The sequence below is a fragment of the Bos indicus genome, chromosome 12 (assembly GCF_029378745.1).
Source record: "Bos indicus isolate NIAB-ARS_2022 breed Sahiwal x Tharparkar chromosome 12, NIAB-ARS_B.indTharparkar_mat_pri_1.0, whole genome shotgun sequence".
Classification (NCBI taxonomy): domain Eukaryota; kingdom Metazoa; phylum Chordata; class Mammalia; order Artiodactyla; family Bovidae; genus Bos; species Bos indicus.
The window spans coordinates 20,992,286-21,018,333 of NC_091771.1; the positions used below are offsets into that span (position 1 = coordinate 20,992,286).

Genomic DNA, 26,048 nt, shown 5'->3' on the forward strand with positions numbered 1-26,048 from the left:
CGCTGGCATGGGGGGGCACATTTGCATCTTTGAAAACTCGCAACTTGAAGGTTTCGTATGTAGGGAACTTACTATGGTTAGATTCTCACCTTACTGGTTGTGCCTCCAGCAGACGCCAGTGCACAGCAAAGACCCAAGGTGAACTTTCTTCTTAAGTCTTGGCAGTGATGGGGCCTTAGGTAAATGGAAAAGGAAAGGAATTCTATGATTGATTTTTTCCCCCTTATTTTTAAGTGGTATAACCAGTCTCACCTACGGCCTTTTGCATCACACTTGACATAATCTCCAGCAGGATGAGCTGGGGAAATTCTGTAGTCCAGCAAATTGAAGTTGACCCCAGAGTCCTGTAATTTCCATGTGACTGTGAAGACAGGAGAGGCCAATGTGAACAGTGACGAGGGCTTGGGGATGGCGCTTAAGGAATCTCATTGAGATGGGTGTTGACAGGAACCTCATGAAGATGCGGGATCCTAAACAGTTGCTTACCAACCACCCCCACTCTCCAATACACACATCCATAAACATCTTATGTCACTCTTTAATGTTCTCTTTACTCAAATATCACGGAGGATACAGAGAAGCCTCGGTTGCATGTTTGTGCTTTAGTAAGCTGTATCCGTGAGTGACTAAAGAAAGCTGCTATAGCTCTTGCACCCGATATAGGCGCTCAGCAAAGAAGTACTTACTGCAGACTTGAATCTGCTAACAAAGATGAGTTTCCCTGAGAGTGTTATCATACATTTTCCTAAGTGACCGAACGTGATCTTTGAGAATGACCCTCTAATTATTTTGCCTGTGACCGTCTACGAAAGGGAGTAAAGAAGGGATTACTTTGCTATCAACTTGTGGTCTGTGGACCGGCAGCATCAAGGTCACCTGAGAACTTACTAGAAATACAAATACTGGGCTCCATCTGAGACCTACTGAATGAGAATCTGCATTTTAAAAGATCCCGAGGTGATTTGAATGCCTTTTATATTTTGAGGTTGCCTTTTGGCATTTTCTCCAACATGCAGGAAATGGTTTTTCCAGTAGTCCTGTGCAGATTGAGAGTTGGACCATAAAGAAGGCTGGACACCACAGAATTGATGCTTTCTAATCGTGATGCTGGAGAAGACTCTTGAGAGTCCCTTGGACAGCAAGGAGATCAAACCAATCAATCCCAAAGGAAATCAACCCTGAATATTCATTGGAAGGAGTGATGCTGAAGCTGAAGAATACTTTGGCCACCTGATGCAAAGAGCCAACTCACTGGAAAAGACCCTGATGCTGGGAAAGTTTGAGGGCAGGAGAAGAAGGGGGTGACAGTGGATGAGATGGTTAACTAGCATCATTGACTCAGTGGTCACTGACTGAGTTTGAACAACCTCAGGAGATAGTGAAGGACAGGAGAGCCTGGCATGTTGCAGTCCATGGGGTCACAAAGAGTTGGACACAACTTAGTGACTGAACAACCAACATGCTGATCTATTTACATATGTTTATATGAACACATGTGAAGGCTCATGCCTGTACAGTGTTGATTTGTAAATACATAGATATAAGTACACATTCTAGTTGGTCAAATATTTACTGTGCACTGACTATACACAGGCCATCAAGCTGGATGCCAGAAGATGCAGGTGAATGGCGGGTGAATGGTCAGGATAATTTCCATAATCTTTCATTATTGGACGATCCCATCTATCGTGGAGGGTGAAAAGAACAGAAGGCTGTGTTCTTCACAGTTGATTGGAAATTGGCTTCTATATTAGGGATCATATGCATTCAGATAACATAGGAACTGATCTCTGAGCAAGATCTTTTCTTTACCTTAAGAGAAGCAGAATCTTATTGCATAAGGAAATAGGCTACATTTTCATGTCATTTAGAATGTATTCATTTATTGAATTTCCACTTTTTTTTTTTTTGGCAATCCTTTCTACTGGAAGTTGTTTTGTTAAGAGGTTACTCAATATTGTCCTTAAATAAGGGGTATGTGGTATTGGTTACAAAGGGGCTTCCCTGGTGGCTCAGATGGTAAAGCGTCTGTTTGCAATGCAGGAGACCTGGGTTTGATCCCTGGGTTGGGAAGATTCCCTAGAGAAGGAAATGGCAACCCGCTCTTGTACTCTTGCCCGGAATATCCCATGGACGGAGGAGCATGGTAGGCTATAGTCCATGGGGTCGCAAAGAGTCAGACACGACTAAGCAACTTTAATTCACTCACTAAGTGGAAAACTACAGTTTACTAGAGGCTATAATATGGACACCACAAGGAAATAGATTGGGAAACAGTGGAAACAGTGTCAGACTTTATTTTTGGGGGCTCCAAAATCACTGCAGAGGATGACTGCAGCCATGAAATTAAAAGATGCTTACTCCTTGGAAGGAAAGTTATGACCAACCTAGATGGCATATTCAAAAGCAGAGACGTTACTTTGCCAACAAAGGTTCGTCTAGTCAAGGCTATGGTTTTTCCAGTGGTCATGTATGGATGTCAGAGTTGGACTGTGAAGAAGGCTGAGCGCCGAAGAATTGATGCTTTTGAACTGTGGTGTTGGAGAAGACTCTTGAGAGTCTCTTGGACTGCAAGGAGATCCAACCAGTCCATTCTAAAGGAGATCATCCCTGGGATTTCTTTGGAAGGAATGATGCTAAAGCTGAAACTCCAGTACTTTGGCCAGCTCATGTGAAGAGTTGACTCATTGGAAAAGACTGTGATGCTGGGAGGGATTGGGGGCAGGAGGAGAAGGTGACGGCAGAGGACGAGATGGCTGGATGGCATCACTGACTCGATGGACGTGAGTCTGGGTGAACTCTGGGAGTTGGTGATGGACAGGGAGGCCTGGCGTGCTGTGATTCATGGGGTCGCAAAGAGTCGGACACCACTGAGCAACTGAACTGAACTGAACAAGACAGATATGACCATATTGTGTGTTTATAGTCGTACAAGAAAAGTAGTATTCCAAATCCAGAAGAAAACAGAGATAATATCTTGTATGTGCAATATATGATTTATTTGCTTACTTTGTCCATTAAAATACCTTTAAAAAAAGTTGAACTCATAGAAACAGAGAGTAGAAAAGTGGTTGCTAGGGGCAGAGAGGTGGCAAATGTAAGTTCAGTTATAGGATGTGTGGAATCTGGGGATCTAGCGTATAACATGGTGACCTACAGTTGATAATATGTATTGTAAGATTGAAATTTGATGAGAGAGTACAACTTAAATGTCCTTACCAAAAAAAAAAAAAGAAAGAAATATGTGAAGTGAATTAAAAATGCATTAATTTCGCATATATATGGAATTTAGAAAGATAGTAACAATAATCCTGTGTACGAGACAGCAAAAGAGACGCTGATGTATAGATCAGTCTTATGGACTCTGTGGGAGAGGGAGAGGGAGAGGGTGGGGAGATGTGGGAGAATGGCATTGAAACGTATAATATCATGTATGAAATGAGTCGCCAGTCCAGGTTCGATGCACGGTACTGGATGCTTGGGGCTGGTGCACTGGGATGACCCAGAGGGAGGGTATGGGGAGGGAGGAGGGAGGAGGGTTCAGGATGGGGAACACAGGTATACCTGTGGCGGATTCATTTCGATATTTGGCAAAACTAATACAATATTGTAAAGTTTAAAAATAAAATAAATTTTTAAAAAATGCGTTAATTTGATGGCAGGAATCCTTTCACAACATATATCAACTCATCACTTTGTAAGCTTCAAATACCTTATAATTTTATTTGAAAATTATACCTTAATAAAGTTGGAAAAAAATAAAGTCACAGAACCTGAAATATCAAACACTGAAAAGAAAAAAACCCCTTTTAATATGGTGTTTGTCACATTCTGAGTAGGATAGTAACATTTTATAGCATTGAGAAGCATTTGGAGTTGATTTCAGGGAAGGGAGCAGAAGACATTAGATGAGCAAGAAAGAATACTGAGGGCCAAGTTTGAGGGCAAAGAGTGAGCCTGAAAGGCAGAGTGTGATACGACTGCATGAACTTCAGAGAGTGGCAGGTGAGAAAAGGTGAGGAGCAGACGCATCGTAATCAAAAAGCCAACCACTGCTTTGGAGACATCCTCATACCCTGTCTTTTCTGAGACGCTCCCGCTTCCCTGGGCTTCCTTGGAGGCGCAGTGGTAAAGTATCCGCCTGCCAGTGCAGGAGACTCGGGTTCAATCCCTGGTTCGGGAAGATCCCCTGGAGAAGGGAATGACAACTCACTCCAGTTTTCTTGCCTGGACAATCCCATGGACAGAGGAGCCTGATAGGCTATGACTTGCTTCCTCTCCAGGAGGGATCTAGGAGAAACTAGATTTGCCTGGTTAAGGCTGTTTGCCCCTGAGCCAGTCCAGTTTTCCCAGGAATTTAGAGTTTGGAGTAGGAAATGCTAGTTTCCACATAGGCTGGTCCCGTGAGCTGGGAACACAGAAATCCAACAGCTTTGTGGCATTTGTGTGCATGAAGGAGTGTGAATCACTTGGCTCCAGAGGGAGAGAAGCCTGAGCAAGTGATGCCTTCAGGTTTTCTTCATGTTCTGAACTCCCAAGCTTGACTCTGATTCTGCCTTGAGTTCAAGAGGTCCCTCTGTCTTACTGCCATATGCCTGTTTGCACTGAAGTCCATGTGTTCCTGCTGCTTGCCGCTGCAAGTGTCTGACTCAGCCTCACCCTGAGTGTATCCCTCCCAGTTCCTGTCTTTTCACTTTCTCCTGCATCTCTGTGATCGTTAAAGAGAAAATACTGAGCCATGCAGTCCAGTAGGTCCCTATTGGTACTTCTGAGGTTTTGAGCTGAAAACAGTATGGGAAAAGTGAGGGCAAGTAAAGATGAAAAGCAGAAAGAATTATCTTGTTTAATTTCTTTGGACAGTGCATTCAATGATTTTTAAATGTTTCTTCCATGCCACACACTGTGCACTGTGCAGTGTGCTAAGAATAAGATGTTTGTTTATTTTTATTTTGTTTTGGCCATGCTCTGTGGCATGTGGGATCTTAGTTCCCTGAGCAGGGTTTAAACCCGTGTCTCTTACATTGAGAACATGGAGTCTTAACCACTGGACCACCAGGGAAGCCCCAGGATAGAGTGTTTAATATGGGAGATGATTCCTGTCTTCATGGTATGTACAGTTGGGTTGGGGAGCCAGACCTAAGATGAGTACCACAGTGCATGGTGAGTTTTAACAGAAGTAGGTGTAATGGGCACATGGTCACAAGAGGTCCCTGAGAAAGTTCCATTTTATCTTTTTAGAATTTATTTATTTTTATTTTGGCTGTGTTGGGTCTTTGTTGCGATGCACAGGCTCTTCGTTGAGGCTCACAGGCTTTCTCTAGTTGCAGTGAGGGGGTCTATTTTCTAGTTGCAGTGCACAGGCTTCTCACTGTGACGGCTTCTCTTGTTACGGAGTCCAGTTAGGTGCGTGGACTTCAGTACTTGTGGTGTGAGGGCTCAGTAGCTGCAGTTTCCCGGCTTTTGACGGTCGGCTCTTGTGGTGCATGGGCTTAGTTGCTCCATGGCATGTGGGATCTTCCCAGACCAGGCATGGAATCCTATGTCCCCTGCATTGGCAGGCAGACTCTTAAGCACTGGACCATCAGGAAAGTCTGGAAGGTCTATTTTAAACCCTGCTATCTGTAGAGAATTTGGGGTGACTGATGACTTGTTTTTTAGTTTCCTCTAAGCTGATGTTTGGCCACCTCATGCAAAGAGTTGACTCATTGGAAAAGACTCTGATGCTGGGAGGGACTGGGGGCAGGAGGAGAAGGGGACGACAGAGGATGAGATGGCTGGATGGCATCACTGACTCGATGGACGTGAGTCTGAGTGAACTCCGGGAGATGGTGATGGACAGGGAGGCCTCGTGTGCTGCGATTCATGGGGTCGCAGAGTCGGACACGACTGAGCGACTGAACTGAAGCTGATGTTTATGGATGAGTGAGAAATAAGAGTATGTCCTTATCAAATATTCTTTCAAAAATAGTATCTTCCTGACATTATCTCACCTGGTAGCTGGAAAGTAGCCTACTATGACAAGATCAAGTTATAGCCTTCCCAGCTGGGACCTGCCTGACCTTGAATATCAGGGAGGAACCTTCCTGAGGGTGCAGAGTTACGGTTTTAGTTATAGCTGTAAATGTGATTATTTGTTCCAGGCTTCTCATAGATACCATTTCAACCACTATATTTCCATCTTACCACAGAGGGGAAAAGGCAGAGGAACCAGAAATCAAATTGCCAACATCTGCTGGATCATTGAAAAGGCAAGAGAGTTCCAGAAAAGCATCTATTTCTGCTTTATTGGCTATGCCAGAGCCTTTGACTGTGTGGATCACAATAAACTGTGGAAAATTCTGAAAGAGATGGGAATACCAGACCACCTGACCTGCCTCTTGAGAAACCTATATGCAGGTCAGGAAGCAACAGTTAGAACTGGACATGGAACAACAACAGACTGGTTCCAAATAGGAAAAGGAGTTCGTCAAGGCTGTATATTGTCACCCTGCTTATTTAACTTATATGCAGAGTACATCATGAGAAATGCTGGGCTGGAAGAAACACAAGCTGGAATCAAGATTGCCGGGAGAAATATCAATAACCTCAGATATGCAGATGATACCACCCTTATGGCAGAAAGTGAAGAACTAAAGAGCCTCTTGATGAAAATGAAAGAGGAGAGTGAAAAAGTTGGCTTAAAGCTCAACATTCAGAAAACAAAGATCATGGCATCCGGTCACATCACTTCATGGGAAATAGATGGGGAAACAGTGGAAACAGTGTCAGACTTTATTTTAGGGGGCTCCAAAATCACTGCAGATAGTGATTGCAGCCATGAAATTAAAAGACGCTTACTCCTTGGAAGGAAAGTTATGACCAACCTAGATAGCATATTAAAAACCAGAGACATTACTTTGCCAACCAAGGTCCGTCTAGTCAAGGCTATGGTTTTTCCAGTGGTCATGTATGGATGTGAGAGTTGGAGTGTAAAGAAAGCTGAATGCCGAAGAATTGATGCTGTTGAACTGTGGTATTGGAGAAGACTCTTGAGAGTCTCTTGGACTGCAAGGAGATCCAACCAGTCCATCGTAAAGGAGATCAGTCCTGGGTGTTCATTGGAAGGACTGATGCTAAAGATGAAACTCCAATACTTTGGCCACCTCATGCAAAGAGTTTACTCATTGGAAAAGACCCTGATGCTGGGAGGGATGGGGGCAGGAGAAGGGGACAACAGAGGATGAGATGGCTGGATGGCATCACCAACTCGATAGACATGAGTTTGGGTAAACTCCGAGAGTTGGTGATGGGCAGGGAGGCCTGGCGTGCTGCAGTTCATGGGGTCACAAAGAGTCGGACATGACTGAGTGACTGAACTGAACAGAGGGGAAAAAAACAAACAAGCAAACATGAAAAGCACAGGCATTCCTGTTTTCATGGTTGAGTTATTTCAGATTTACTTTACCAACTAGCTTTGCTATTCATGGGGTCAGACAAAGGAGTAGAGGAGAGAGAGTGCAGGCAGGAGCCGGGGTGGCAGGTGTTTGAGATTTTTCTTACTCTGCAGAGTTGGGTATCATGTCTGGACCTTTCTTGCCAACACTTTCCCCATGGAGAAGAGTTAAAGCCACTTTGCTGCCAAAGGTACAGTGAATAAGAGTTTAAGAGGGTCAGAGTCTCAGGCCTGAGTTGAGGATTGGCAATTGGAAAACCTCTGTGGATTCTGTCACTGCCGGGACAGACAGATGGAACTTACTTTGGCTCCTAAGTGTTTATGCATTTGTCCCCGAAGCAGAACAGAAGATGGCTCTTCAAAGGTGACTACAGATAAAAGGCATACCCAGTAAATAAAATGACCATTTTGTAGGATCTTCAGCTCTCTGCCTTGAAAATCCCATCTGGTGGGATGGCATTTGCCCGGGCTGAGGCTGTGGTTGGGCCCCTTCAGTTTTCCTACCAGTGTGGCCGCTTGACCATTTGCTCAGCTAACTTTGAAGTATAAGAACTCTACTCAGTGAAGTAAGTCAGGCAGAGAAAGATAAAGACCGTATGATTTCCCTCTTGTGGAATATGAAGCACCAACAAATAAAATAAATGAACAAACCGAATAAAAATAAACGCATAGATATAGTGAGAACAGATTAGTGGTTACCAGAGGGGAGGTAAAATGCGTAAAGGGGATCAAATGCGTGGTGACAGGTGGAAACTAGATTTTTGGTGGTGAGCACGCTGTAGCAAGCGTAGAAATGTTGGGGTGGCCAAAAAGTTTGTTTAGGTTTTTCCATAACATCTTACACTACCCTCTGTAACGTTATGAAATGTATGTAATGTTATAAACCAATGTTACCTCAATAAAAATAAATCTAAAATTTTTAAAACTTTAAAATTTAAGTAAACAAATAAATAGTAGTTAAACAATAAAGTGTAGGAACTCTAGTCCTCACTAAAAGCCTTCATTTTGAACTGTCTGTTTTTCCAGTTTTATGTATTTTTGCATCAGCCTGGTTGAGAGAAAGGCTGTCTATTGTTTGTGATGTGTAGTATAAAGGATATATATGCAGTCGATTATTCATCTATATTCTGAGAGTTCCTGCTTCGTGTTGTCCTTCTGCAGAAATGCCTGCATTCATTGGGCTTTCAGCCCATACTGCTATGTGTACACATGAAATGTTTTATCTGCCTCTTTAAACAAAATTTTATTGGAGTCTAGTTGATTATTTTGTGTCAGTTTCAGGTATACACCCAAGTGAGTCTGTTACACAAATACATATATCCAGTCTTTTTTAGATTCTTTTCCCATATAGGCCATTACAGAGTCCAGAGTAGAGTTCCCTGTGCTGTGCAGTAGGTCCTTATTAGCTGTCTGCTTTACATACAGTGGTGTGTATATGTCAATCCCAGTCTCCCAGTTTATCCCTCCCCACTCCCCCCACCCCCCGGTGCCCGTAAGTTTTCTGCATCTGTGTTTCTATTCTGTTTTGTAGATAAGTTCATTTGTACCCCTTTTTGTTTTACATATAAGTGATATCACAGGATGCTTGTCTTTCTCTGTCTGTTACTTAACTCAGTGTGACAATCTCTAGGTCCATCCAAGTTGCTGCAAATGGCATTATTTCGTTCTCTTTTATGGCTGAGTAATATTCCATTGTATATATGCACCACATCTTCTTCATCCACTCCTCGGTTGACGGACACTTAGGTTGCTTCCATGTCCTGGCTATTGTAAGTCATGCTGCCATGAACATTCGTCTGCCATCATGCTCAGCACCCCTTTGAAGAAACACTAAGGAAAATGACTTTTCAAGTAGGAGAGCCAGAAACCCTTGGCCTTCTCTAAGGCAGAACTTCTCATCCTGTGTTAACAGCATCCTGGGATGATCCAAATGGATTTCGGGCCCTGCAAACTGATCTGTTTAGTTGGGCAGGAGCAATCCAGTCATGGGGCCCCAGCAGTCTGTTCCATTTCCTCCAGGCTGTTTTGCTCATATCTAAGTATGAGGCGAAAAAGGTTAGGAGAAGCAACTCTATGGACCTGATACATAGTCCTTATAGGTAAGGTGAAACATGGGCTCTGTTATATTCCCAACAGATCTTTCTTTTGATTTTCTTTCTCAGATATGATGTATTTTCCTCAGTCAAGACTTTTTGCTTATTTTTAGCCTTTTTTTTTTTTTTTCGTGTCTATTTTTAAAGCCATTTTCAATTCTTTGTGAAATGAGGTAGGGAATGCATGGAGTAAGTTATCTTAGTTAAGACAAATGAGAGATGCAGGTTGAACATACTGTTTGCATTAAATTCTGATAAAGATGCATTGTTTAATATTGGAGTGTTCATCATTGCTCGTAGGATAGCATTTGTGCCTGGGTGGGAAACTGGACTTTGATTTTCATGTTTGCTGCCGATTTGCTGACTCACTTCGGGCAAGTCCTGTCATTGTCTCTGCTCTGAACCTGACAGATAAGCTGTCCATTTTCTGTTTCTCAGATTTGCAGAAATATTTTGGTTATATGTCAAGTAAATATTTGTAAATTATTTTCAAGTTGTTGGTGTTTAGCAATATACACTGTCTTTGCTTATCTTAACCCAGAGGGATTTAGGAAAGATTGGCTGATTTGTGAGGTTGTCATTGGATTGGTGTCGCATCTGTTGGAATTGTAGTCTTAGAGCAGCTTGAAATTGAGGATTTAGAAAATTAAAATGATTAATGTGTTCATATTGATATACTTACATTTGGGATGGAAATGAGTTAGTCTGTAATTTTCCCATTGGTGAGGTCCAAGGCTGGGGACGGTGGCGGTGGTTTGTGCGCTGTCCCGCCCTTTCTGCTGGGTTTATTGGAGTTTTGGGGGAAATTCACGTGGGAAGATGAATGACTAAAAGTTATTTAAAATAATGAATTTGGTATTTCTGTTTTTATAAGATAGTGCTTGCTTGGGTGAGTTTTAAACAGTATGTTTAATTCAGCTGAGGAAGTTTGTTGGCTGTGGGGGATGTGTATATAATTCAGAAATGCTCATCCTATTGTTTAATTCATATCTTATTTCACATAACTTCCTGGTTCCTAATTGTGGCATATACTGCTCCTTTGTTGGTTTCTTTTTGGTATAGGTTGTATTATAGAACCATGTGTAGCAAATGACTTGTTTTTATTATTCACATTTTCCAAAATAATAATGTAATCTGATCTTTTGATTTTCTGTTTACTAAGAAGAAAAAGTGCCCAAGGAAGTTTGATATTTCACAGAATTGAAGAAGAACAGATTATCCAAGCTAAAGATAACAGATATTAATTAATCTGAGTGATTATAACATTTATTTACATACTCTGATTTTCATCTGACAGAGTAAAGCTTCCTATAGTCAGATCACTTTACTGTCACTTAAAACTTGTCTGGGATAAAAAGGGACCACTGCCCATTCACCGTCATTTTGCTGATGTTACTTAGACTAAATTAAAACAAAACCAAGGGTTAATTTTAGTTGAGTTCATAAAATATTTGATTTAAATGAAAAATGCTTTTTCATGCTAGGCAATTGAAGTCCTAAATATAAGTGTTCTTAGTAAAGTAAAACATGGGCCGAATACTGTAAACCTAATAAATATTATTTTGTGACACACAGCTGAATGAAGTAGTGTCCGGGAATTAATTAAATTGTTGCTTTATGGTGGTGGGGTTCTCTTTGTATGCCTCTCTAGTCAAGGCCCTCCTATCGTAGAATCCTGACATTTTGTTTGTTTTTTATTTTATTTTTAAAGAACAATTGCTTTACAGTATTGTTTTGGTTTCTGCCAAAGGATCCTGACATTTAACTTAACTAGGATGCCTTTAAATACCTGAAGTTTTATTCACAGAGTACTGTTGCTTATTTAAAGTTCCCACCAGCACATCCCAAGAAGATTAGTGTCTCCTGCCAAATAATGCCTTTAGCATAGTAAAGCTGTCAGAGTGATGGAAATCCACAGTTCAACCTTCACTGGAACTTGTGTTTATTTGAGTAAAGTTCAAATGATCAGCAAAGGACAGGAAATAAATTAGTCATAAAATGAAAGAATTATAGGTTTAAATGATAGAAATGGGTAAACTTTCCCCCAAATAGAAGTATTTTGAGAATGCTTCCTCTCAACTTACATTTTTTTAGAAAGCAAGAGCAATATTTCTTCTTAGATCATCCATGGGATAAAGATGTTAGAAATCCAATTAGCCAGTTTCTCTCTAATCCATTTAATTTTTGCTCCCTTGAATTTGACGTTGGTTTCTTGTGTTCCCTTTGCTTAGGGCTGATGCGTGGTCAGCTGTTCAGTCGTGTCCAACTCTTTGTGACCTCCATGGGACTGTAGCCCACCAGGCTATCAGTATTTTACCCATGGAAAATCTCTGTTCATGGAATTTTCCAGGGAAGAATGCTGGAGTGGGTTGCCATTTCCTTCTCCAGGGGATCTTCCTGACCCAGGGATCAAACCTGCATCTTTTGCATCTCCCGCATTGGGAAGCAGATTCTTTACCACTAGCACCATACAGGCTCATATCTTGAGCTTTTCCCTCTTCAAATTATATGGTCATTAATATAATCACCCAGACTAGGGGTTCTCTTTCATTCTCCCTAAACTTTAAGTTGAACCCCTGCCTTAAACTACCAGATTTCATTTAAAAAAAACAGTATTACAAAAGTGTTTTAAGATAAGATTTTGACAGTCCACCAAGGTCTAAAGTCCTGACACTAATATGAGAGAGTATTATTTCCCATTACCCACAGACCTCTACAAATTTCTTTCCTATCATATTTGTACTTTTCATGGTCTTGCTTCCTAAAATTTTGCCAAATATCCTTCTTTTGAGTGTCGTCAGAGAAGGCAATGGCGCCCCACTCCAGTACTCTTGCCTGGAAAATCCCATGGACGGAGGAGCCTGGTGGGCTGCAGTCCATGGGGTCGCAAAGAGTCAGACACGACTGAACGACTTCACTTTCACTTTTCACTTTCATGCATTGGAGAAGGAAATGGCAACCCACTCCAGTGTTCTTGCCTGGAGAATCCCGGGGACGGGGGAGCCTGGTGCGCTGTCGTCTATTGGGGTCGCACAGAGTCGGACACGACTGAAGTGACGCGGCAGCAGCAGCAGTCCCAGACTGAGTAGGGAGATGGCCAGTCTTGATCAGACAACTTGGAAAATGAGACTTCCCTTGTTTCTTCATTAAAAAAAAAAGTTAATAATTCTATTTATGTATTTATTTGTGGCTGTGCTGGGTCTTCAGTGCTGCTCAGGCTTTTCTCCGGTTTTGGTGAGTGGGGGTACTCTCCGGTTGTGGTACCCGGACTTCTCATTGCAGTGGGGTTCTCTTGCTGCAGGGCACAGGCTCTAGGTCGCACCGGCTTCAGGAGCTGTGGCATGTAGGCTCACTGGTTGCAGCTCCTGGGCTCTGGGGCACAGGCTCCATAGTCATGGCACACGGGCTTAGTTGACATTGGCATGTGGGACCTTCCTGGTTCAGGGATCGAAACCTGCACCTCTTGTGTTAGCAGGTGGATTCTTTACCACTGGGGGTGGAAGCTCCTTCCCTTATTTCTAGATAAAATGTATTTCAGCCAGCCACTTTGCTTGACGATTGGAGAATGCATGTTTAAGGTAGGCGAATAGAACAGTCTCTCAACCAAGTTCATCTCTTACCTGAACTTTCAGCCGTCAGAAAGACCCAATTATTTCTTCATTGACTGGAGAATTATTAGTTGTTATAGCTGAATTCTTCTTTGTGAAATATCATGTTTTTGCAACCTGGCTACAAATATTGTGTCTAAATCATATTTTCTTTATTCCCTTATTCTTCCTTCTGCAGGATTCCCTCGACCATGTGGTCATAATTATTACTTTACTGTGTCTTATTATGCTTCCTCAGGCAATCTTGCCCTTTGATATTTTTTTGCATGGATGAATAGGGGCTTACTGTATATGGACCATAGCACTAGTCTTTCAGAGGTTGCTTTTTCAATTAATTTCTGGTTAGTTGAAGTTAGAAGGATCTCTGTGTCAATTTATCTACTCCCTCAACCCCGAAATGGAAAGACACTTACTGTAACAACAAATGTGGGCATCGATATTTCGTTTTGTTTTTTAAGTAAGGTGGTTTATATTTATTTTTTTTAATTTCGGTTGCTCTGGGTCTTTGTTGCCTCTTCGGGGCTTCTCTTGTGATGGGGAATGGGCTTAGTTGCCCTTTGGCATGTAGGGTCCTAGTTTTTCAATCCGGAATGGACCCTACATTGGAAGTCAGATTCTGAATCACTGGACCACCAGGGAAGTCCCAATATTTCTTTCAATCAACTTCTTTCCTCTTTGGCCCTGCATCGCCTGTGGGTAACCAACCCAGGGCCTCTTCCTGTGGGAATGTTATAATCAGGAAGTGGTTTGAAAAGCATCATAAGACTTACATACTGAAAGTCTTCACACACACACACACACACAAGGTTTTTTGCAGGGGTTTTTTTGGTGTTTTACCATAATGCCTCTTTGAAAGAATGTTTACACTTTTGGGGGCACCTGGGAGGTAATATCTCAGTCTCTGTCAATCCCCCCCACATGAGTTCTATCATATGGGTTCTGCAACAACAGAACTTCTGTTAAAGCTTCTTTTACTTACTTAGGAAAGGTTTTTTCCCTTTTGCATTCTGAAGGCATTTCTTACTATCAGTATAAAGTGATGTGAACCAAGGAGGTGACATTGGGGACAAGTTTTATATTATGGCTCCTATATATAGTTGGTGTCATAATCCATCAATTCCTTGATGACAGCTATAATATCTTACATATCATTGCATCAAATGTCTTGAACATAGTAAGCGTTCTAAATTTTTGTTGAAGAATGACAAAAAATTTAGTTAATGGGGATAAAATAAGGAATAACAAAATAGCAGTGTTGATTTAAGGGTAGCTTGCGCAGTATTGTGGAAAAAAAAGTCCTTTAAATCACATTCAAGAGATCAGTGGGTTTTCTAATTATTACATAACCGGATAGGAACTTTCAAGTAAATCATAGAAAATACTTTTACATGGTCAGGGAGGCAGCTGAGTGATGAGATTTTTCTTTATTATGTGTAGCCACTTGGACTGCAGTCCAATTTTGCTTCATATATGCATACTTATAATAAATTGTTAGATATTTAAAATTTTTAACAAGAATAGCAAAATAATAAGTAAAGACCATGTTATAGAAATACTCATGTCTCTCAAACCTAAGAACTGTGTTGAGTTTTTCCATGTGTATTTTTACGTATGTGTCCTTTTTGTAGTACTATAATCAGTATAATTTTTTCTTTTGCTTTTTTCAGCTAACATGATAGTTTTCCATGGAATCATTAAATTTTAATCCTGCACACATGTTATGGGATTATGAGACCTGGCATCTTAGCATGTGTGTAGAGATTTTGCCAACAGAGTTTATAGGCCAAAGATGAGTAAGACTGGCTTTCTTAGGGCAGCACATTAAATATTGTTTGATTGCTTTTCTCCCAGCAGTGTTCTTTTGGGAGTCTAGTTTAAATTTGTGGCTAAAGCAAAAGAAGATATTCTGCTATATTGGTGAAAGTTTTGGTGGGGGGGGTATGTTTCTATTTATTAAATATATCATGTCTCAAAATTAGAAAAAGTAAGTAGTTTTTGCAGTTCAGAGGATTTTGTTGTTGTTGGTCATGGCCCTTGTATAGAGAATCAAAAAGATGTTACCAAGTGTTTATGAAGTGGTTCTGTTAGTAGAACTTGAAGTGTGTGTGTGTTTTTTTTTTTTATAGTTTAAAGGTGTTTGAAAATAGGACTGTGTGTTTGAAATCTGTCTTTGAACCTCCTTTAGCTTTTTTTTTTACCCTGTGTGACCTTGGTTAAGACATCTAATCATAACTTTAAAATGTGAATAAAAATATTTGATGTTGATTATGATTTTGATGATGGGTAATTCATGACTTGTAGGGCTACTGTGAAAAATTATGTTGAGGACGTCTATGGCAATCCAGTGGTTAAGACTCTTAGCTTCCAGTGGAGGGGAAGCGGGTTTGGTCCCTGATTGGAGTACTAAGATCCCATATGCCATGTGGTATAGCCAAAATAAATAAAAGAAAAGAAAAATGAGTGTAAGTTATGTTGAGCTTTGTAGAGCACCATTTCGATATGAAATAAAGTTGTCAAAAGGCCCCCATTCTTACTAGTAAGCATAGAGAAGGGGCTGGGAGTTGGAAACTGACCTGGCAATTTGGGGTTTCCAAGCCTGCTCCCTTCACCCAGGCGTGGTGGTAGCAAGGGGGTCAGTCCCACCCGGCAGGGAGGCCCTGTCCAGGTCTGGGTGAACTGACTCACCTGACTTCTTTTCTCTGGAGCCTGGCCCTGTGTTGAGCTGGTTTTCTTTTAGATTGAGACAAAGCCTCCAAGCCTTTCCCCAATTAGCAGCCTCCTGCCTCTGCTTTGAGTACTGACAGTAAAAGACTTATGTTAGTCCACATGCCACAAATCAGTTCTGAATTAAAAAAAAAAAAAAGATTTCTGTTCATTTGTGTGCAGGGCAAGGAGGGGGACGGAAATAAGATCTTTCTTTTATGTCCCTAGTTCAGAAAAAATGGATTATTTCCATTAAAGATGGGGTTTTCATGGAAGAGAGAGGTTGGTGACAGAAGGCTCACACAGCGCAGTGTTGTTAATCTACTCGAGCAAATTTAGACTGGTATTGACAGAACAGGCAAGACCATGCGCCTTGGAACCTGTCCAGTTTGAGTGTCTTACTTGTTACAGTCGTTAAAAGGATAACTGAAAAACTCGGGGTTAGTGGTAAAATTATTGTTTTTACTTTTTGTGAGCGGGAGTTCTATGAACTGTTTGTCAGGAAATAGTGGGGGGGTGGGGAAAGTAGCCACACACTTTGAGCTAGTCAGTCACTCCTGAATCCACGAGCATCATCGTTTTGTTAATTTCATCAACATGTTCATTTCTTTCAGCTCCATGTTCATGCATGTCTTTTAACCCGGAAACAAGAAGACTGTCCATAGGTCTAGACAATGGTACAATCTCAGTAAGTACCCGTAAATAAGATTTCCAGTTGAAATACTTCCCCCTCCTGTGGACTATGTATATGTGTATTGTGATGAAAATTATTTATTAGTGGTTTTTTTTTTTTCAAATTAGCAAATTAATTTTCTTGCCAAGTTAAGTGGAAATTGCAGTGTAGCAAATACTGGTAAGGTGCAGGGAGAGCTGTCATCAGTATCAAATGCCAATGACATTCAGCTTGATAGACATGTTCACCTTCACGGCGGTTAGAATAGGGGCATTATAAGGCCATGGGGTGAACTACCTGGTTCTGGGGGTTGGCAAGAGCAAGCTGTGATGCCAGCAGCTTTGATGAGATGGTTAAGCCTGGCGCCATATGTGGCCCCATGTAAGTGACAGGACATGAGGAAAACGCTCTCCTAGACCTGGGTGTCTGATCTCAACTTTGATACTTGATGTTGACCTCCTTCTTTCTCCTGCTCCTTGGGGTCTTCTTTACCGTCCTCTAACATGTGAATAGAATTCTGTCCATTTGTACAAGTTTGTTAAGAAAGCACAGGACCTAGATTTAGTCTGTTGAGTAGATCCAGATAAACATTAGACCCATTGGTTAGAGATCTTGAGGGAACTGAAGTGATCAGAGATTGGAATTTCAGGTTTTACAACTTAAATCATCTTTTTATATATTTATTTTCAACTAGTATATTAACTAGTAACATGGTTGATCTGGTAAATTCTCCAGTGTTGTCTTTACTCGTGGGCAAGAGAGGCCCTGCTCTGGGACCTGGGAATTAGAGGACCCCTCTCTGGAACACCTCCCCACAGGATGAAGGATCTGAGGGGCCAGAGGTTGTGTCCAGCCTCAGCCCTCACTCCACTCACACCCATTCTCTGGGTACTTGACTCTGGACACTTCCTGCCCCCAAAGAGCTTAGGGCCTGCTTGTAGGGCCTCCATGGGCCTTTTCCCTGGATCTGTCCTGAGGAGGATAAAACTAATAAGTGTGCCCTTAGCCTGAAGGGTGGTTCAGGGGCAGTGATTTGAGGTGGGTAGGATGTCCGCATGGGTGGACAAGGCCCCTCAAGGTGTCGGTGGAACTGGGGGAACTGGGAGTGGAAAGGGGCCTGGGTTGGCCCTCTCCTGTCACCACACTATGACAGGGAACTTCAAAGGGCCTAAAAATTCTAACTTTATACCTGTGCCTCCAAGTCGTTGAAGGTATGTTTGTCTAGATTGGAGGACGAGACCAATTGGAGGAAGAGACCGTATCTAATAGTTTAACTTAACTTAAAACTTTTAACAAATTTAGATACATGGAATGTGGGTCTTCCTTTCTGGTCTTGACCCAGCCCTGCTTCCGGGTCTGAAGAGGTGACCCTGACATTTGCTATTTGATCTTTAGTGAAAACATTTGTTGGGTGGTTGTTATGGAAATTTTAACAATATTTTAACAATATTGTTACAAATAACAATCAGTCCTTTGCCAAATATTTACAGAAGTCCTATAAGAGCTAATGCATTTGGGAGGTCTGTGAACCCTTTTCCTTAGGATGGAATTGAAGGTCATGATACAGATTGTTGTCTTTTTTAAAGAGAGCCATTTGTAACAAGTGTGGTGTGTGCAGTATAAATTTACTTTTAAAAGGCAAGGAGAGATAATTGGATTTTCAGTGAGCTGAAGTTTCATCACAAGAGAAAATCTGAAAAGATGAGCTGAGATCCATTTATTGCCAGCAGTTCATGCAATAGTACCTGTGACACTATCTGTGAAAAACCTTCTCTGTGTGTATAGCATATAAGAGATGCTTTGCATTTTGTGAAGTCAGTATTGGGGATTGATGGGTGCTGATAAATTTGGCTTTGAAGGCAAGACAGGTGAGCAAAGTAAGTTCTGGAGAGTTCTGGCTATTTATTGAATCATTATTCCTTTAGTAAATGAAATTGCCAGAAAACTGGATCATAGTGAGGAACTGGACCAAAATGGTTCTCTGGATGTGTCAGCTTGGTGTCAAGATACCAAATCTCATCTTACTTGATCTTCTAAAAAAGATTAAGACTGGCTTGAATGAAATAATTTCCTTAAAATTCTCTCTTGTATATTGCTGAAGAAGATGAATTGTATACCCTACCTGTTTTCATCTGAAGAATTGTAAAGAGTTCTGTATTAGGGAACAATATAGTGAGAGAACAGGGTGTTTAATGTTCAGAATTCTCATTGATCACTACAATACGAGGTTCTTTACTAAAAATACTTACAGAATCTCACCTATTGAATAGTTTACTTGCTGGACATGAGAAATTCTTTTCAGAGACCGTAAATATTCTGTTTCCTAAATATACCAAATATATTTTAGAAGAAATACTATTGGTTCACTTACTTTAAAACACAGAAAGTAAATCCTTATTTCACTTTATTTTGCTGCATAAAAGAGATTGAAGAGGCAGTTAACCTTGTGTAACTGAGCAGTGTATTAAAAATGAAGTAGAGGGCTTCCCTGGTGGCTCAGTGGTAAAGAATCTGCCTGCTAATATAGGGGGAGACACAGGTTTGATCCCTGATCCGGGAAAATCCCGCATGTTGTGGGGCAGCTAAGCCTCTGAGCCACAACTATTGAGCCAGTGCTCTAGAGCCAGGGAGCCACAGCCACTGAAGCCCCCATGCCCTGGAGCCTGTGCTCCGCAAGAGAAGCCACCGCAATGAGAAGCCCGCACACCGCATCTAGAGAGTAGCTCCCACTCACCGCAGCTAGAGAAAAGCCTGAGCATCAGCACAGACGGAGCACAGCCAAAAATAAACAAACACAATCTTTAAAAAAATGAAATAGAGATAACACAAAGAGAGACCGTTCTTTCAAAAGTTTGGCCACAAAAGGAGAGGGTAGGAGAGAGAGAGTGAGTGCTAGAGCAAGGTGTGATGGTAGACGAGCACCCAGAGGGTCCAGAACAATGTGGAGAATTTAGGTTTGGGAAAGAGTGGGGAGACTTAATTTTTAAGGTAGGCAAAGACAAAGGCTGTTTTGAGATATAAGAGAGAAATGACCTTTTATTTCTCTCATGAAGCAGCAAGTTAGATCACCTACTGAGAGAAGCAAAGCTGAAGGTGGTTTATTTTCATGTCCATAGCTTTTGTTCTTTCTGATCGTGTAGCCCAGAGCCTCCTTCCACCATCCTGGTCGACAGTCCCAGTTATCTCTCAAGGTCTTGTTCAACTGTCGTCTTTTCTCTCTTTCTTTTTTTCCTTTTTTCTTGGACTAGTGGTTCCTGAGGCCTCCCAATTAAAATTTATCACACGTAATACTCAGTAGGTTAGTTACATCATACTGCTTATTTAACCTATTTTGTGAAAAGTTTTAAGTCTGTCTCCTCCATTAAAGTGTTCACTAAGAAACTGGCCAGTATTTTATCCATCTCCTCTCCCATTGGATCTTAGCTAGTGTGGTTCTTTGTAGTACAAATTAGGGACTCAGTGAATAATTTGTTAAATAAGTTGTTGACTAAGTATATATCTGATCATATCAGTCGCTCAGTCGTGTCCAACTCTTTGCAACCCCATGAATCACAGCACGCCAGGCCTCCCTGTCCATCACCAACTCCCGGAGTTCACTCAGACTCACGTCCATCGAGTCAGTGATGCCATCCAGCCATCTCATCCTCTGTCATCCCCTTCTCCTCCTGCCCCCAATCCCTCCCTCCCAGCATCAGAGTCTTTTCCAATGAGTCAACTCTTCGCATGAGGTGGCCAAAGTACTGGAGTTTCAGCTTTAGCATCATTCCTTCCAAAGAAATCCCAGGGCTCATCTCCTTCAGAATGGACTGGTTGGATCTCCTTGCAGTCCAAGGGACTCTCAAGAGTCTTCTCCAACACCACAGTTCAAAAGCATCAATTCTTCGGCGCTCAGCCTTCTTCACAGTCCAACTCTCACATCCATACATGACCACAGGAAAAACCATAGCCTTGACTAGACGAACCTTTGTTGGCAAAGTAACATCTCTGCTTTCGAATATGCTATCTAGGTTGGTCATAACTTTCCTTCCAAGGAGTAAGCGTCTTTTAATTTCATGGCTGCAGTCACCATCTGCAGTGATTTTGGAGCCCCCAAAAATAAAGTCTGACACTGTTTGCACTGTTTCCCCATCTATTTCCCATGAAGTGGTGGGACCAGATGCCATGATCTTTGTTTTCTGAATGTTGAGCTTTAAGCCAACTTTTTCACTCTCCTCTTTCACTTTCATCAAGAGGCTTTTGAGTTCCTCTTCGCTTTCTGCCATAAGGGTGGTGTCATCTGCATATCTGAGGTTATTGATATTTCTCCCGGCAATCTTGATTCCAGTTTGTGTTTCTTCCAGTCCAGCGTTTCTCATGATGTACTCTGCATAGAAGTTAAATAAGCAGGGTGACAATATACAGCCTTCACGAACTCCTTTTCCTATTTGGAACCAGTCTGTTGTTCCATGTCCAGTTCTAACTGTTGCTTCCTGACCTGCATACAAATTTCTCAAGAGGCAGGTCAGGTGGTCTGGTATTCCCATCTCTTGAAGAATTTTCCACAGTTTATTGTGATCCACACAGTCAAAGGCTTTGGCATAGTCAATAAAGCAGAAATAGATGTTTTTCTGGAACTCTCTTGCTTTTTCTATGATCCAGTGGATGTTGGCAATTTGATCTCTGGTTCCTCTGCCTTTTCTAAAACCAGCTTGAACATCAGGAAGTTCACGGTTCAAATATTGCTGAAGCCTGGCTTGCAGAATGTTGGGCATTATTTTACTAGCGTGTGGGATGAGTGCAATTGTGCGGTAGTTTGAGCATTCTTTGGCATTGCCTTTCTTTGGGATCGGAATGAAAATTGACCTTTTCCAGTCCTGTGGCCACTGCTGAGTTTTCCAAATTTGCTGGCATATTGAGTGCAGCACTTTCACAGCATCATCTTTCAGGATTTGGAATAGCTCAACTGGAATTCCATCACCTCCACTAGCTTTGTCCATAGTGATGTTTTCTAAGGCCCACTTGACTTCACATTCCAGGATGTCTGTCTCTAGGTGAGTGATCACACCATCGTGATTATCTGGGTCGTGAAGATCTTTTTTGTACAGTTCTTCTGTGTATTCTTGCCATCTCTTCTTAATATCTTCTGCTTCTGTTAGGTCCATACCATTTCTGTCCTTTATCGAGCTCATCTTTGCATGAAATGTTCCTTTGGTATCTCTGATTTTCTTGAAGAGATCCATAGTCTTTCCCATTCTGTTGTTTTCCTCTATTTCTTTGCATTGATTGCTGAAGAAGGCTTTCTTATCTCTTCTTGCTATTCTTTGGAACTCTGCATTCAGATGTTTATATCTTTCCTTTTCTCCTTTGCTTTTCGCTTCTCTTCTTTTCACAGCTATTTGTAAGGCCTCCCCAGACAGCCATTTTGCTTTTTTGCATTTCTTTTCTATGGGAATGGTCTTGATCCCTGTCTCCTGTACAGTGTCACAAATCTCATTCCGTAGTTCACCAGGCAGTCTATCTATCAGATCTAGGCCCTTAAATCTATTCTCCTGTAGAATGTCACAAATCTCATTCCATAGTTCACCAGGCAGTCTATCTGTCAGATCTAGGCCCTTAAATCTGAGAAATAGATTTATAATATCTGTATTATAAATGTATAATCATAAGGGATTTGATTTAGGTCATACCTGAATGGTCTAGTGGTTTTCCCTACTTTCTTCAATTTAAGTCTGAATTTGGCAATAAGGAGTTCATGGTCTGAGCCACAGTCGGCTCCTGGTCTTGTTTTTGCTGACTGTATAGAGCTTCTCCATCTTTGGCTGCAAAGAATATAATCGATCTGATTTCGGTGTTGACCATCTGGTGATGTCCATGTATAGAGTCTTCTCTTGTGTTGTTGGAAGAGGGTGTTTGCTATGACCAGTGCATTTTCTTGGCAAAACTCTATTAGTCTTTGCCCTGCTTCATTCCGTATTCCAAGGCCAAATTTGCCTGTTACTCCAGGTGTTTCTGGACTTGCTACTTTTGCATTCCAGTCCCCTATAATGAAAAGGACATCTTTTTTGGGTGTTAGTTCTAAAAGGTCTTGTAGGTCTTCATAGAACCATTCAACTTCAGGTTCTCCAGCCTTATTGGTTGGGGCATAGACTTGGATTATTGTGATATTGAATGGTTTGCCTTGGAAACGAACAGAGATCATTCTGTCGTTTTTGAGATTGTATCCAAGTACTGCATTTCGGACTCTTTTGTTGACTATGATGGCCACTCCATTTCTTCTGAGGGATTCCTGCCTGCAGTAGTAGATATAATGGTCATCTGAGTTAAATTCACCCATTCCAGTCCATTTCAGTTCGCTGATTCCTAGAATGTTGACATTCACTCTTGCCATCTCTCGTTTGACCACTTCCAATTTGCCTTGATTCATGGACCTGACATTCCAGGTTCCTGTGCAATATTGCTCTTTACAGCATCGGACCTTGCTTCTATCACCAGTCACATCCACAGCTGGGTATTGTTTTTGCTTTGGCTCCATCCCTTAGTATATATTAATATAGTTGGTTGTAATAAGTACCTGCTTAAATTCTGAGATAGTTTATTTGTACAGTTCTCTTGCTATTCAAAATGATTTTCAGAATGGAACTAACTTCTACAGGGGAAGAAGTTATGCCAATAATTTAATTCATCCTGCATTTGAGTTTTCAGAAACGCCTTCTGTTTTAATGTTAAAAGAAGTCAGTCAGATTGTGCTAACTGCTATTCATGATGAAGTGGGACTTAAAAATTTTTTTTCTGTCGTAATGCCTTGTGTATTCTAATCAGCCAACAAATATGTAAATATCAACTGTGTGCAAACCCTTCTGCTCAGCTCTAACATGTGACTCCTGATGTCAAAGAGCTTGTTCAGCTTGGGGCAGAATGAAAAGTGAAGTTATGAAATAAATATTAATAACACAAAGTAAAAAAAAAAATACAGGAGGAGTATCACCACACTGGTAAACGTGATGGTGGCAAGCCAGTGAGGTCAGAAGAAAGTAGTGGAGAACAGTCTGGGGTGGCTCCATGGAGACTGATAAAGATAGGAAGGAAAAGGTATTTTAGGCACAATGAATTGCATGGGGGCGGGGTGGGGGGAACTCATGCTCATCTTTATATTTTTCCTTCTTCATCCAAACTGTTAGGGATGGAGTCCCGTAGTAGTCCAGTGGTTAGGAATCTACCTGCCAATGCAGGGGAAATGGGTTCGATCCCTGATCTGGGAAGATGCCACATGCCTTAGGGCAACTAAGCCTGTGCACCCTTGAGCCTGTGCTCTGAACCAAGAGAGGCCACCACAATGAGAAGAAAGAGTACTGCAATTAGAGAGTAGCCCTGTTTGCTGCAACTACAAAAAGCCTGTGTGCAGCAAGGAAGACCCAGTGCAGCCAAATAAGTAAATAAACTAACAACAGAAAAAACTTAAAAAAAAGAAACCCAAAACTGTTAGGAAGCCAAGAGTTTTATTAAAATCTTGCCAAGATAAATACATAGTCACTGGAAAGTTTTTGAACAAGGCCCCAAGTTTATAAAATCTCTGTTCTTTGAAGATGAATTTCATATATGTGTTACAGGAAGTTTGATTGTGATGAGTGGAAAGGATTGCTCGGTATGGTAATGAGCATTCAGAATAAGAGTTACTGTATAAAAGTAAATGATATTGACCATGTATGGATTTGATGCTACCGTTTGGGTAGTTCTTGTGGTTACTATAGTCTTCGAGTTTGTATCATTTATCCAAGGGAATGAAAAAGGAAAGAGAACCTTTATTGAGCGTTACTGTGTACCAGGCACTCTGCACGCACGTGTTCAGTCGTGTCTGATTCTTTGAGACCCTTTGGACTGTAACCCGCCAGGTTCCTCTTCCTCTGTCTGTGGGATTTTCCAGGCCAGAATTCTGGAGTGGATTACCATTTCCTCCTGCAGGGGATCTTTCCAACCCGGGAATCGACCCTCACTGCCTGCATAGCAGTCAGACTGCTTATCTGCTGAGCCACTGGGGAAGGCCCATCAGGCACTCTGCTTTACGTATACTCCCTCATTACAGCTTCAAAGTAATTCTATAATGTAGGTGATATTACTCACATTTTTCGGATAAGACTGAGGCCTAGAGAGTTCACATGCTTCCCCGGCTCACTTAGCCAGGAAATAGCTCCTGGTGGAGCTGGGGACTCTGTGTGCCTTGGAGCCTGGGCTTTGTCCTCACCCCACACTGCTGGTCAGGAGCCATTCCTGCCTCTGTTCAAGGCTTTCCCTCCTGCCTGTTGCCTCATTCGGTTATGGGTCTGTTGCCTTCACCTGACTGTCATCTGCCTGAAGGCAGAGGCCACGAGCTTCCGTGTTGTTTCCTGGGCCACTATGGAAACTTTGTGAAAGGTCTGTTGAAGGAAAGAGCGAGGGCATTGCAGTTCCTGCCACTCAGGATGCTACAGCCACAGTTGGGCACTTAACCAGAAGGATAAAATTACTCTCAACAGTTGATGTGATGAGTGCACCTTATGTTTAAATGACAGGTTTAAGCGTATAGAAGAATTTGAGGTCCATACTCTGCTTCCTGAAATTAGTAAGATAGATACATGAAGCAAACAACTGAAAAACCTAAATAGAAATATTATGTGTTCCTGAAAGTTTGTGGGACTGCTGGAATCCTTGGAGTTCCTTGCCTGGTAGATGGGTCACTCCAGTCCCTGCCCGCATCTTTTTTATTTTTTTAATTAAGGGTTATTTTTAAAAATGATTATTATTTTTTATGTTTTGGTCATGCAGTGCAGGATGTGGGATCTTAGTTCCTTTACCAGGGGTCAGCCCCTTGCCCCCTGCATTGGAAGCTCAGAGTCTTAACCACTGGACCGCCAGGGAAGTCGCCCTGCCCACATCTGCACATCGCCTTACTCTCTGTGTCTTCACATGACCTTCTTATAAGTCATTGGATGGAGGGCTCACCCTCATCCAATATTATCTCGTTTTAACTAATTGTATCTGCAGAGACCTTCGTTCCAAATAAAGTCATATTCTGAGGTTCCAGGTGGATATGGATTTTGGGAGGACAGTATTCAACCCAGGCAATAATGTTATTTACAGTGTCCTAACACTGTAACGTCCTAATGTTATTTACTGTGTCCTAACAGTTGCTTAGGAAGCAATTTTGTGAATGTATAAAATGATGCCTTTGGAGGTATCTAAAGATATTAATGTTCAAACTGGATTTAGAAAAGGCAGAGAAACCAGAGATCAAATTGCCAACATCCATTGGATCATCAAAAAGCAAGAGAGTTCCAGAAAAACATCTACTTCTGCTTTATTGACTATACCAAAGGCTTTGACTGTGTAGATCACAACAAACCAAGGAAAATTCTTAAAGAGATGGGAATACCAGACCACTTTATCTGCCTCCTGAGAAATCTGTATGCAGGTCAAGAAGCAATAGATAGAACCGAACATGGAACAATGGACTGATTCCAAATCGGGAAAGGAGTACATCAAGGCTGTATATTGTCACCCTGCTTATTTAACTTATATGCATAGTA

The 26,048-nt window shown here is 41.6% G+C and overlaps 1 protein-coding gene across 3 annotated transcripts in view; it reads left to right on the plus strand.

Moving 5' to 3' along the window:
- Positions 1–26,048, plus strand: part of WDFY2 (WD repeat and FYVE domain containing 2) — a 192,238-nt gene that overhangs the window by 74,363 nt on the left and 91,827 nt on the right. For all 3 annotated transcript variants that reach the window (XR_011569723.1, XM_019971330.2, XM_070800130.1), the window contains one exon: positions 16,451–16,524. Coding sequence is in view for 2 of the 3 variants with exons in the window: in XM_019971330.2 (XP_019826889.1) it covers positions 16,451–16,524 (74 nt within the window). In the remaining variant the exon portion in view is untranslated. The remainder of the gene's footprint in view (positions 1–16,450; positions 16,525–26,048) is intronic.